The following is a 13316-nucleotide window of genomic DNA, read 5'->3' as shown; positions in this document are numbered from 1 at the left end:
GAATGGCAGTGCGATTTTCAGATTACAGTTCAAATGACAGGAAAACTATTCATTACCCATTGGGGGAATCCAACTCGTTAAAGGAGATGTATTTTTCTTTAGAAGTCTCTTTTAAAACATTGTAAACTTAGCTTGCACAATGCAAAAGGTTTAGAGTTTGGACTCGATATGAATAAAAGTCTAAAGGTTGAATCTTTGGCCAAACCAAGACCACCTCTTAAGCAGTTCCATAAAGACGTAAGTTCTCAGGAGAGTTTTAATATCTCCTGCTTCTGGTTGGCTAGATACAGAAGCACAATGGTTTTCTTTGTGGGATTCTGACATGTCAGGTTTCAGTCTTAGCTGGCCACAATGGTGAAGTGATGGGGGCAGAAGTCAGAGAGAAAGAAAGGACAAATGAAAAATATTGGGAAAAGGTCAGTTCTGGGGATCTATTCTAGAAAAGGGAATGTATTTTCCAAACTGGTTCCTACCTCCCTAGTTTGTACTGCTGTTTTCAACAGGGTAACAGATGATAACAATGCTGCAAACAATCCTCAGCTGCAGGACCTGGGTTATATGAGTGTATTTAATATTGAGTATAGTCCATCTGTCTTCCTCACTATTCTCAGAGTGCAGTAAGCTGCTCAGGCTGTTGGTGTACCACTGCTTCTTGATCTTGATCTGAAGGTATGCAACCAGGATGCAGCATTACAGACTCATAGAGTATTAGGGCAAAACACACCTTGATGAGCTTGACGGGATGCTTGAAGTCAGTGCTGGTAATGCTGAAGTAACTGGATCCCAGGGTAAGGAAGTGGTAGGATGCTTATAGAGTTTCTTTATTTTAACAAGAAGAGACAGTGGAGGTATCTACATAGTATGTGCATTTTGTAAGATGCCACCTCCCCTAACCATTCTCCTGGCAGACTTGTTTGCTTCTGGAAAGCCTGTTTTTCTGCCACCATCAGTTCTGTATCTCTCATGAAATTTGGCACCCTCTGACTTCCTCCTCTGAGTAGGTTTTAATGAGGTGACTGATGTGGCACCTGGACTGACAGCAGCAAGGACCCATTTCCAGGTTTATCCTTGAAAGAATATTGCCTGTGGCACCAGCTGTTCTCCACACTGGGATGGTTTCAGGGCCAGTGAATTCATGCACATCTAGCTGACTAATCTGCACTCCAGTGGAGTATCTCCTAGCACTATACATATGTTTCTCATTTGTTTTCTGTTCATTACTGGCATCCCCTGATTTTTTTTCTCCAGTCTCCTTTCTTGTCCTTGAAAGATCTGTTGCGCTGCTAGAGGTAAACACGCTGACACAAAACTGGTGCTTGCATGCTGTCTGCAGAGTCTACAAGGTCTGTGGCTCCAGTACAGAGTCTCATCTTCTCTATTCTGGAACAGCTCTTCCATCTCTATCCCCCAACAGATGCTTGGATTGCCGTAGGCAAGGTGTTCCCGCCAGGGTCAGCACAACTGTTTCCTGACGCGGCCAGTGGGGGGGGGTGTAATCAGCATTGCAGATAGCAGCCTCTCTTCTGCCCTGGAGAAGGTGACGTCACCTTTGCAAATGTGCTGCATTCACCCTTCCTTAGCCTGAGATCCTGAATCTGCTCCCACACTCGGTTGAATCCAGCTGCTCGGTCCGCTGCCAGATACCTGCTCCTCACCTCATGACAGCAAACACAGAGTAGATGAGTTCTGCAGCATCACATGCAGCCCAGAGCTGCTTTTGCAGAAGCACAATCTATTACTATCACCTTTTATTTATTTTTTTGCCAAGCCATTTAAAGCACATTGTGCCATGTGGAGACTATAATGTACAGTTTTGAATGTGGAAAATGGCTGGGGGGGATGTTTCCTTCTAAGCATGGGGAAGACAGTGAAAAAGCAGTCTGTTTGTATTTGATTTGTATGTGTTTTGCCTTGGCCCGGCAGTCTTGTCATGAGGGATTATTCTGATGAAGCAGCAGGTGATATTCTTTGTACGTGTGGCAATCAGCCATCACTGAGGTTACTTCTAAAACCACTGATTATGAAAATTAAAAAATTAAGACTCTTATTATTCACTTAGATAATGTATTGAGTGCTCATGTCCGGAGCTGATCAAGTAAAATTCCTCAGATAGGTCATTCAACAAATGTTGTTGCATTTTTCCTGCAAAATTTTCGTGATATTTTACATAATTCGCCCTGCTCTGCTCATTACTCTAAAAGCATCTACATGCTGCACATAAAACAATCGAAAGTTTTATATAGCCAGTGGCAGGTATAGACCACCAGCACGCAGCTCCATCTCCCTGTACCAGCCCAGGAGGGAATCTAGAAGCAGAGAAATGTTAAATGTTGATTAATAAAATGACCCAAACAGGAAGGACTTAAGATAAATTCTGGGACTTGGATGAGTTCTGCAGTCGATGCTCTATCTCTGAGTAGGCTTTGTCTGGCCCCTAGCCCAATCATGATTAATGCAAAACAAATGGGCTTCTCTGGTGTCTGGCTTTGGTTCTCTAACTCTGCCTGTTTATCCCTTAGGATGTGGTGATGGTTGGAGAGGAGAACTTTACCACCCCATGCTACATCCAGCTAGACTCAGAATCCTGCCATATCCTGACAGAAACACTTAGCACCTATGCCTTGGTGGGACAGTCAACCACCAAAGCAGCAGCAAAACGTCTTAAGCTGGCTATCTTCGGGCCGCTCTCCTGCTCGTCGCTGGAATACAGCATCCGAGTCTACTGCTTGGATGATACTCAGGATGCCCTTAAGGTAAATGCCGTATGCTTTACCATCTATCTCTACCAGGATTGCAGTAATTGCAGTGAATAGACCCTACATTAGTGTGCTGTGGCTTGTAATTTATGTTCTCTAGATCAGCGTTTCTCAGACTTGAGGTCCTGACTCAAAAGGGCATCAGAAGAATATTATGAGGAGGGGTGTGTGCAAGATGGTACGGTACTGCCACCCTTACTTCTGTGCTGCTGCTGGCAAACGCGCTGCCTTCAGAGCTGGGCAGCAGAATAGTGGCAGCTGCTGGTCGGGCACCCAGCTCTGAAGGCAGTGCCGCTGCCAGCAGCAGTGCAGAAGTAAGGGTGGCATGATATAGTATTGCTGTACCCCCACCTCTGTTTGTCCCTCCTCCCTGTAGTGTCCTCTGTTTGTGAACTTGAAATATGGTAACACTACTTTCCACTTTTTGAATGGCTTCAGCGCCTTTGACAGCAAGGATAATATTACATGCTTCATTTAGTGCCCCTATGAGTATGTACGGTAGCTTGCTACCACTTTTGGGGGGGGTTGGGGTGGTCAGAGCCTGAAATATTTCCAAAGGGAGACCCAGCAAAAAAAGTTGAAGAACCCTGTCCTAGATACTTTTTAAATCATTTTATTTTAATTTTATTTAATTTTTGATTGGAGGAAGAACCTGACAACAAGACACTGTTTTATAGAAAGGAAAAAAAAAACCACCCAAACCCCAGGTTGTCCTTTGAATAATGGTTTCACTCAAATGCTGAACTAATTTTCCCCCCAGCATTCTTTGTTCCTTTGTTTACCTGGATCATAACCTGAATTCTGAGATTTTGCATTATTAAAGGGCCATAAGGTGCACAAGGGCTTCATTCGTTATTCATGTATTTTTAATGGTAAGTGCCAGCTCCCCTGAGATGATGAAATGTATAAATATCTCTTTGTAAATAGCTGGTGATGATAAAAGAAGTTCCTGAGTCACTAATCACTTGCTTTTATGTTGCTTTGTTACACCTGTCTGTGTGCTGTTTTTGTCCTGAGAATTTGCAGCTGAAATACATGAAGGCTATTGCTTTCTACAGCTATATACCTAACTTTCTCTGTATATAACTCGAGCATATACATAAGTTTACATACATTACATACAAATATGTATACATGTGTATATATAGTACCTATAACAGACATATAAAGACAGATGCTTATTATAATAAATATACTGATTCGTGCACATATATGTAAGAATATAGGTTAAAGATTTTCTGTAATCATAACCAGATCTACAGATGCCATCTATGTAGCAAGAAGAATTCAAAGCCTGACTCTAATCAAAGCCTGATTAGAGACACTGCCAGTGATATCTAAGCAGCATGAATTGTGTGTTGTGTACAGAAGAACAGTGTTAACAGCTTTACTTAGAAACAGGCCACATAACATGTGCACACCCACTGCCTCAATATGGGAAATGTTTGTGTTTCTCAGAGTGTTGACTTCACTGTGGCTGGAAAATTCCATTTTCATCTCAAATGCTGCTTAGTATCATGTCTTCTTGGACATTACAGTTTATTATGTTTGTCACTGGAGTGGTGGGAGTACTTTCTATAGCTATGAGAAATTTAGCAAAGCAGTGGACTGAAGAGCGGAGTGGAGACTAGCATTGGGTTTGTTTATAAAGCGGCTGAGAACTTGATCTAGAGAATTATGATTTTGTCAGAGCTGAACCCCTTTGGACACCATAATTATTTTCTCATAGTGTGATTTCTTTTTCTTTAAAAGTTGGAAAAAGGGACTTCTGTACCAACCAGGCCGAGGATCTCCAAAAGCCAAGATGCCCTTATGCCTCCATTCCCTTTGGTCCACGTGGTCTTAATGGAATTTTCATTGGTTTATTAAGCTCTGAGGTGAAAATAAGTGATTCAAAGCTGCCTTGTAGCAAATAGTGAAGCTGTTTGAACACTGTTGTGAGTTTCAGAGTAGAAAGCTTGGGCAACAGGAGATGCCTGAATTCAATTAGACACCATTCAGTGGATTTTTTTAAATGTTTATTTGAGCATTTGGAACTCTGTCCAGTAAAGTTCACCTGAATAAATAAGACTGTGCAAAGGATCACAAGAACAGTTGAGTAAAATGGAGGGAAAATCCTTTATAACATGCAGTGATGAATGAATGAAAGAGAGAGAAATTTACGGAATATAAATCACTGGAGAGATTGTGTTGATGTTAGGATGTTGGAATGCAAGGTTGGTTTGTAATTTGCTGGTTAATCCCTCATTTCCTCTCCAGTTCTCAGTTATTTATTCAGAATGTACTACAAAGGGCTCGGTGTTGGCAGTGTTGTGTCTTCTGGAGTCAGATCTGAAGAGTCCTTCTGGGTCTATCACTGAAACAAAGATAACATGTTGGGCTTACAAGGGTGGGCAACAGTTGACAGAGACTTGTGAACAAGTGCCTCGTGGCCTCCTGTCCACAGAGTGATATTAGCATCGTCTGCTTTCTTCAGCAGAGGATGAGCACTTCAACCACAGTTTGTGGAAAACAGAGTCTTTGGAAGGGGAAAAGTAGGTTGGCCTCAGAATGAAGGACTATGAACGAGGCCTTGCAATGTATTTTGATCTGGCAAGGCCCTGTGTGACAGGTTCTACCACAAAGATTAAGGGAGAAGCATGGAAGATAATCAAAACCTGTGTTGTGGGGCTTGGTTCAATGGCGGCACTTTGCACTGCCATGCATGAGGCCAGGGTTTGATGTCTGGGTCCCAATCCTTTGCTCTGCAGAATGACAGGGGCAGGGAATGCTTTTGTTATGGCAGCTTTTCTGGCTGATTGACAGCAACACTGATGAGCTGCAAAAAGTGGATTTTATAAGATCTTTGGGACGGGGCCCTCTTTTTGTGATGTGTTTGTACAGTGCCTTGCACAGTGGGGCCTGGATCCATGATTGGAGCCACCTAGCATGACCACAATACAAATAATTAATAATAATAAGGGATCCAATCTATAACTGGAAGGTTCGTGGTTGTTTCAGGGGATCTTGAGGGTTTGGGTGGAAAGTTGGAGAGTAGGAACAAGAGCTGCTCAGGACTTTGACAGAGATTTGAAGGGTGTCTGGGATAATAGTGATTTGGGACTGGGGGTAGACCAGAGAAGTGGCAGATGAGACATGGGTTGGAACTCCTCACATCCCAGAGGAGAGCTTGCTGAATCTGCATTCCCCAGAGCTGAATTTAGTCACATTAAAGAGCAGTGGTGCTGGAACTAGGGGTGCTGCCACACCCCCTGGCTTGAAGTAATAGTAATAAACACCAAATACATGGTTTCTGTGGTTTCAGTACCCCCACTATAATAGAAATTATTCCAGCACCCCTGTTAAAGAGGAGTAGGTTGTGGGTGGGAAGCAGAGTGAAGGCAGTTTCCCCTTGCAGTTTTTTCGGGAGTTTTTTGGGGAGCCTTTTTAGGGGTTTAAGTATTTATTTTAATAGTCGGCCAAATGCATTCTATTATTATTTAGAAATAAGAAATCTGACCAGTAGTGTATCCATCCCAACAATTACTAAGGGACAATAAGCAGTTGCTATAGAAAGCACAGTACTGTATTTATCTAACAGCTTTTCCAGCTAATCATGCAGAGTAAACTCTCTCTCCCTAGAACTGCCTGAGCCGTCTGGGGAGTCTAATGACTTGTCACAAATAATGGCTTGGTTATTGGGAAATCTGCTTGTTTCTTTTCCTTCTGTTTGTGAAGCAGAATTGCTGACTCCTGCTTTAATGCTGATCCATAGTAGAGTTTCCTTCACTCCACAAGTCCCCAGCCTGAAGGTTGTGACCCCCCCAAGGGAGTTGCAAACTGGTTTTGGGGGGATCACAATCATGGTCCCTTTCTTTATGATTAGATATGAGGGGAGGGGGGATCTGAAACGTTTCGGTTGTAATATGGGTCACAGTATGGAAATGCTTGAGAATCATTGCTTTGTTCCTGTCTATCCATCTATCCATTTAAATGGCTCCTGTCACTCTATTGGCTGAGCTCCTTTTCTCAATATGGCAATCACAGAAGAGACAGGTCCACAAGGTAACTCCCACACTGTATTGATGAAGCAGATCACAATTTAACAGGCATGCCAAACTGCTTTTACCTTCTGCCCCCATGTGATATTGGGTTTCCAGCAGCATATTATTCATGTCACTTTCTATTGGTTATTTGGATTCATGCACATATGTCCTGTCTCATGGAGAAAGGCAAATCATATATCTTCTTTTTGAAGCCACAACCTTGTATTAAATGTAAGTTCTTCCTGTTGTAGCTTTAATTAGAAGGCAGCTTCAAAATATTTGTAGCTCGTATCTTGCTTACATGGTCGGGGTGAGGATACTGAATTAGGGCCATTGCTGAGCAAAGACTAATTTTATTCAACCCCAACAAGAAGACACCTAAGAGGGTATAAGTTTGTATCTTATTACTGGCGTCATCAAGGTGCTTATACAAGGAGGCGTGAGACACTTTCCCAGGCACCCAGAATTATGGATTGACCTTGTTACCCCTCTGCCTTAGCAAAAGAGACTCTTGCTGGAGCTAAACAAAGAGAAGTTTAGTAACAAAGTTAGGGAGTCAAGTGAGAGTGAGTAAGACTAGTAGGAACAGATACAGTTACAAATAAAACAAAGGTATAATAAGCTTCTAGGAGGCTAAACTTAACTTTAGCAGGCTAAAATCTTTGTCGACGTTCAGTTTCTCAACTAAAGTAACCTCCCAGCATCTCTAACTTGTATGGATACAAAAAGGATCCAGCTTTCATGGGTACAAAAAGTGTTGTCCTTTTTGCTCCCTCAGTGATGGACCACCACAGCATTCCTTTTCCTTCTCCTCACAGACCAGAAAACCTTTGAAATACATCCCCTTGAAAGGTGCCCTCCAAAGGTCTTCTCCCGCACTGTTTGTTCTTTGGTGTGCTGATGCCATATTGTCTTTCTCATTCTCCTCTTAACTTCCTTTTCCTGTTGCTTAATATGCAAATGAAGCTTGCTTTGTATTGACCTGCACAGTGCTTGATTGACATTGGAGACCTAGGTAGATGGGTAAATCAACATTCCTTTGAAAAGGAGTCTGGGAAAAACCTGTTTATCTATCCTGCCTGCTTACATAGTTAATACATGTTTTCTGTACATACCTACAACTTCTTGAATAATCCCATACATCATACATCTCACAATATTTATGATGGCCAGTATCAAATAAGTTTTCATTTGACACCTTATATAAAATTCTTTATAGATAAATACTAAGACAGCAATCTGTTAGGTTTGCAGTGGGCATTGAGAGGAACAAGATGGGAGCCTGTTCTGACTTCTTTGAAAAGGCAGACTTAATGGTCAGGATTTGGAACTAGAAATAGAAAGGCACAGGCTGAGGGTTTCTTCTCTTAGAAGGTCATGGCCATGTAGAACAAACAGCCAAGGAGGCAAGTAATGCAATACATGGTGTAAAGGTAGCACAGATAAGTTCTTAAAGCCACACATTTCTGTGCCGGCTTGCTGAAAGGAGATAAACTGGGTATCCCTTCTTCTCCCCATTTTCAGTTTCTGTGGTTTAGCATGAATTTGAGCCTCAGCTTCTTTCAGCAGAGGTTTACAGTGGGTTTCTTCCATTCCCATAAATGTCTATCAGGGAGAAAGACCAATCTTTCAAAGCTTGTATGCCTAAAATTAGAAACCCAAATCCACGGTGTCTTCTTTTCCCACTAGCAATACTGAGCACCAGCAGCTCCTGCTGCAGCCCCAACTCCAATGGTGGGGAAAATAGATGAGTGTAGTCAAAGCTGCTATTCACACACAGGCTTTCTCAGTGTCTGTTGTTTAACCATATGTGCTAGTATGTACGCTTGAGACATTGGTAGGTACAATTACTACACAAAATACCATGAATCTTCTTTTAGACATCCCAGAGAGATAATTTGAACATAATGAAGATCTATAGTAATCAGATAATTACTATCGATTGCTCTTTAGACATCTTGATGAGGTAATTAGGGCACAGTGGAAAGAAGCTGGAACTGATTGATTGGCACAACCTTAATCTAAAAGGTTTCTAATTATGTTTCTTTTCTTCTAATAGCTGATAAACAAACATCATTTTAGCTTTAGAATTTGTCAGGTGCCAGGTTCATTGGGAACATCAGCTTTCTCTATTATGCTAACTAGATACTGAATGTGTTCAACATCAGTTTATTATGCCTCACAGCTGAACTGGAAGCAACTTCAATTACCCCATCTTTTACTTTCTCTTCTTGGTTTCAAAAGCCCCTGATTTCTTGTTGGTTTATGGTGCTCAGTGTGCACCTGTGTGTGCGTGATGCATTTGGTGTGTATGTCAAAGCTAGTGCATGTGTGCGATCGTGCGTCTGGCTGGGTTTATATACAAAAGCAGCATATATGCATTTGTGCTTTCATCTTTTATGTACATTTCCAGTGGCTGGCATTGCCATTGTGGTTAGCATGCAGAGATGGGGAGAAGGCCCAGTATTCCCTGGAAGTGTCATTACTCATAGGCATATTATTAATTTTGTGTATCAGAGCAAAAGCCTTTCTCCCCCGTCTCTCATCAGCTATCGATCAGTCACTGTTCCAGTCGCTCTCTGAACCACTGTGCTTTCACGCTTAGATACACACCTCTCTATCACAGTGTTCTCTCTACCGTTTTGCATTTTTTCAGTAGGTAATAATAGCCTTGTGACAAACAGGTTTCTTATTTCTGTTGCATATTCTGATTCACAGGAATAATCTGATTGGTTGGTGCCAATCACCAATTGTATATTGATGGGACCAAACCTTCATGGGTAGGAGCTCTTGAAGGCAACACATTAAGGCTGCTATTAAGTGCCCTCAGGGTGTGTAGTGTCCAGGGTGACGCTCTATCAATATGCAACCATTGCCTGTGTGCTTGGGCTTTGACCTAGACTCTCTCAAGCAATTAAGCAAGCCGAACGTGGGACCGAGCCTGTCATGTCATGTATTTCCTAAAAGGAAATCCAGGTTCTCCTGGATAATACAGGCTGTATTTGTGTTCTTGCACTAGAAGTGTGATGTAAAGCCATAAAAGTGATGTATGTGATTATTCTATGACCCCTTCATACACATGTCTTTCCTGTAATAGATGTGTGTTTACCTGGCAGTGTTATTTCTTACAATGTGTGTGTGTGTGTATCTTCCCTGTTATACAGATTACCTCGTCCGCTGCAGCTGATCATCAGGGAGCAGAATTATAGCATGTCCTTTCATGGCACATTTGTAAATAATGTCTCCAAGCTGACCACTTTCTGTTGTTCTTACTGAATCTTAGGAAGTTCTACAGCTGGAGAGGCAGATGGGAGGACAGTTACTGGAAGAACCAAAGGCTCTGCATTTTAAAGGAAGCACCCACAACCTTCGTCTGTCCATTCATGACATTGCCCATTCTCTCTGGAAGAGCAAATTGCTGGCTAAATACCAGGTAAAAATGACAGAATGCCTGGACGATGGCTGAAACGCATGGGTCGGAATAGAAGGGCTTAAAGATACGTAGCGACACACAGTTGCACAGTGCTCATTTAAAAACGAGACATAGTGACTGTTCAGGTCCTGTACTCTGAAGGTTGCCATTAATCAGCCATTTCCCCTCTGTTACACACAGTGTGTATTTTCAATTTTTTTGAGCAGCGGAGAGGAGTAAAGGGCTTGGTTTCTTTTAACCATCCTCATTAGTGCCAGGCCACATAACAAACATAATTTGTTTAATTTTGCATGAAAATCAAAATTCCCTTTTAACAATGTACTGGGAGAGACATTTTGATCAGTACAATCAGAAAATCTGCTTCTGGCAGGAAAATTCAGTGCTGAGAGGACAGAACTTAGGGCACGGCTACACGAGAGAGTTTACAGTGGCGCAGATGCACCGACGCAGCTGCGCTGCTGTAAGCTCTCTGATGTAGCCACTTTAAGCCGACGAGAGGGCTCTTCCATTGGCTTAACTACTCCTGCTGACAGTGCTGTCCACACCGATGCTTCTGTCGGTGTAACTTACGTTGATTTATTCACCCCCCCCCCGAGCGATACAAGTTATGTCGATATAAGCTGTCATGTGAGGATACCCTTAGAGTCAAGGATTAGTGCATGGGGTTACTACCAGCCAGAATACATGCACCCTTCAGCCTCTTTCCAGCATTGGCCACTAGGACCAGTACAGGGAGGTGTGAGCTGCACTGAGCATTTTTGAGGACTCAGGCCCTTTGTACTCAAGCTGCAGGTTCAGCCTTAAGGAAGCGGGAAAACAAACACACCCACTTTTGTAACGTGTGTGAGAAAACAGCGGAGCATCCTGGGATTTGTGAAGGTTTCTCATCACTGAGAGGCAGGGGAGGATTTGCTATTTTTATTCTGTCTGTTTCCATTGCGTGGTTCAGTTGCTAGTCTCTAGTACAGTGAATGCTTTTCACGGGACGCTAGACTGGGGATCACCATCCTGAAGAGCAGAGCCAAGTCTTCTTCAGAGAGGCCACACAGTATCTCCTCACAACACTTATGACCCCATTTGCCCTATTCATTCCAGAGCCTTTTGGGAGATGAGCTGAGAATTTGCTGAGATACATTAAGACTGTAGATGCCCAGGATCAGTTCAAATTTTTCCTTAATTTTCCTCCTCCAGGAAATTCCCTTTTACCACATCTGGAGTGGGTGTCAGAGAAATCTACATTGTACCTTCACCCTGGAAAGGTTCAGCCTGAGCACGCTGGAGCTGGTTTGTAAACTCTGCGTACGGCAGGTCGAAGGAGAAGGACAGATCTTCCAACTCAACTGTACGGTGTCAGAGGTAAAGGGCCCAGCCATTTCCATACTGACCGGTGAGGGGGAAACGTTGCAGTACTTTCCCAGCAAACATCCCTTAACCTGCCCACATTCTCCATACTTGTTTGCCATGCCCATTAATTCTCTCCTTCCTCCTGGTGGCTGGGAGGTACTAGGCTTTCCACCCTCTCTCATAGCTGCTGTAGCTACTTTCCCTTCTCATGGATGCTAGATAGCAGGTGTCGATTCAACTGCCTTCTTCACTCTTTCCTCATGCTCCTCCTGGCTGCTCAGTTGGCTTTTCTCTATTCCCTCCTCTGGAAGGGAGCATCCTTCCCTCAAAACGGACCAGGGAGGAATGGTAGGTGTGTTTCTCCCTTTCCTTCCTGGAGCTCCTTATTTCCCCTGCACACACAGAGGGGTCTGTTTCTTCAGCACACCTTCTTTTACATTATAAAACATAAGATGGTCATGTCCCCTGATGTCCACTCACTCTTCCTAAGTCCGTAGGTCTCGAAGCACCAGGTACTCATGAGGGAGAAGTGTGCTGGATAGATATAAACCAGTTTACTCTGAGCCCTGACAATAACCCCTATGAAATAGGGAGCATAAAACATTAGGTGTGCAACAGGCTTTCCCTTCAGTCTTTGCTTTTGCCAAGTTCCAGCGGCTTGGCGTACTGCATAAAACTGCCCACAGCTAACTAAAAGTAGAGCTGTATCTCAATGAAAGGGGAATGGCTAGCGGACTCTAATGAGCCATTCTCCTGAAAGGCGCCAGTCCTCTTTTATATTTAACTGTATTTAGTTATTTATAGATGTCTACATTACACCGATCAGATGTGCCCTGAGCACACGCATGTTCTTTAAAAAACAGTATACACCATTTACCGAAGCATTGCCAGTTTTCAGGGTTCTCTAAAACAAGTCTCTGTCATCTCACACTCAAGCAAAAGCCTGAGGAAATAGATGAGCCTTACAGCTCACTTTGCAGCTGTGTGTCATGACTGTTATGTTAAATCAGATTCTTCTGGTCACTAGAGGAATGGAGAAATTCCTGTAGTAGAAGGTACAGAAGGGAAATATTCCCAGGAGCAGCAGAAGGGAAGATAATCTGTAGATTTGAGTGTTGATGAGTGCATCAGCCTAGGGAAAAGAGCCTGAGGGGCTGGGTCCTTTGCTTTATGATGTCCCAAAATTAATACCACAAGGGAAAAAGTGTTGGAGATGACACAGGAGTTTGGCAATGGCACACTGCTCTGGTCCCTTTTTTTTCATGACCTTAGGATTTGAAGGACTTTAACACTTGGGGACAGTAAAACTTAGTGCTAAATGATTCTTTAAAGTTGAGGATAGGGGAAAATTCTACCACTCTGACCAACCACTGCTTCACAAAGAGCCACTGGCATCATCTGTGAGCAAGGTGGGAGCACACACCAAGCCATGTTATCCACAGAGCCCTCTGATGGGAATCCCACAAAGGAGGAGAATTACTATCCATCTGGATTTTAACAAGCTTGACTCATGTCATACCAGCTCGGTGCCCGGGACACTCAGTGCTCTGAAATAACGTGAATGATGCAACATCAGAAAATGATGACGTATGAGTCAGCTTGGAAACCTTGTGAGATTTACATCAGGAAATCACAACATCATGATGAAACTGAGAGCAATGATATCATTTACCTAGGATGCAAGCACATGTGGCAATAATAGGGACATAAGTCAAAAAGTGGTTGCAGCATGTTGAAGTTGGTGAAATGTCAAGGTCT

General features: G+C 43.0%; 1 protein-coding gene across 1 annotated transcript in view; it reads left to right on the top strand.

Annotated features, from left to right (window-relative positions):
* The window catches only part of UNC5C (unc-5 netrin receptor C), a 347179-nt gene that overhangs the window by 317629 nt on the left and 16234 nt on the right, over nucleotides 1-13316 (top strand). The window contains 3 exon segments of the mRNA XM_038400403.2: nucleotides 2520-2753; nucleotides 10065-10214; nucleotides 11406-11570. Coding sequence (XP_038256331.1) covers nucleotides 2520-2753; nucleotides 10065-10214; nucleotides 11406-11570 — 549 coding nt within the window.

This window comes from Dermochelys coriacea, chromosome 4 (assembly GCF_009764565.3).
Source record: "Dermochelys coriacea isolate rDerCor1 chromosome 4, rDerCor1.pri.v4, whole genome shotgun sequence".
Classification (NCBI taxonomy): Eukaryota; Metazoa; Chordata; order Testudines; family Dermochelyidae; genus Dermochelys; species Dermochelys coriacea.
The sequence above is the reverse complement of the archived record's forward strand: the minus strand, read 5'-3'. Positions and strand labels throughout refer to the sequence as shown.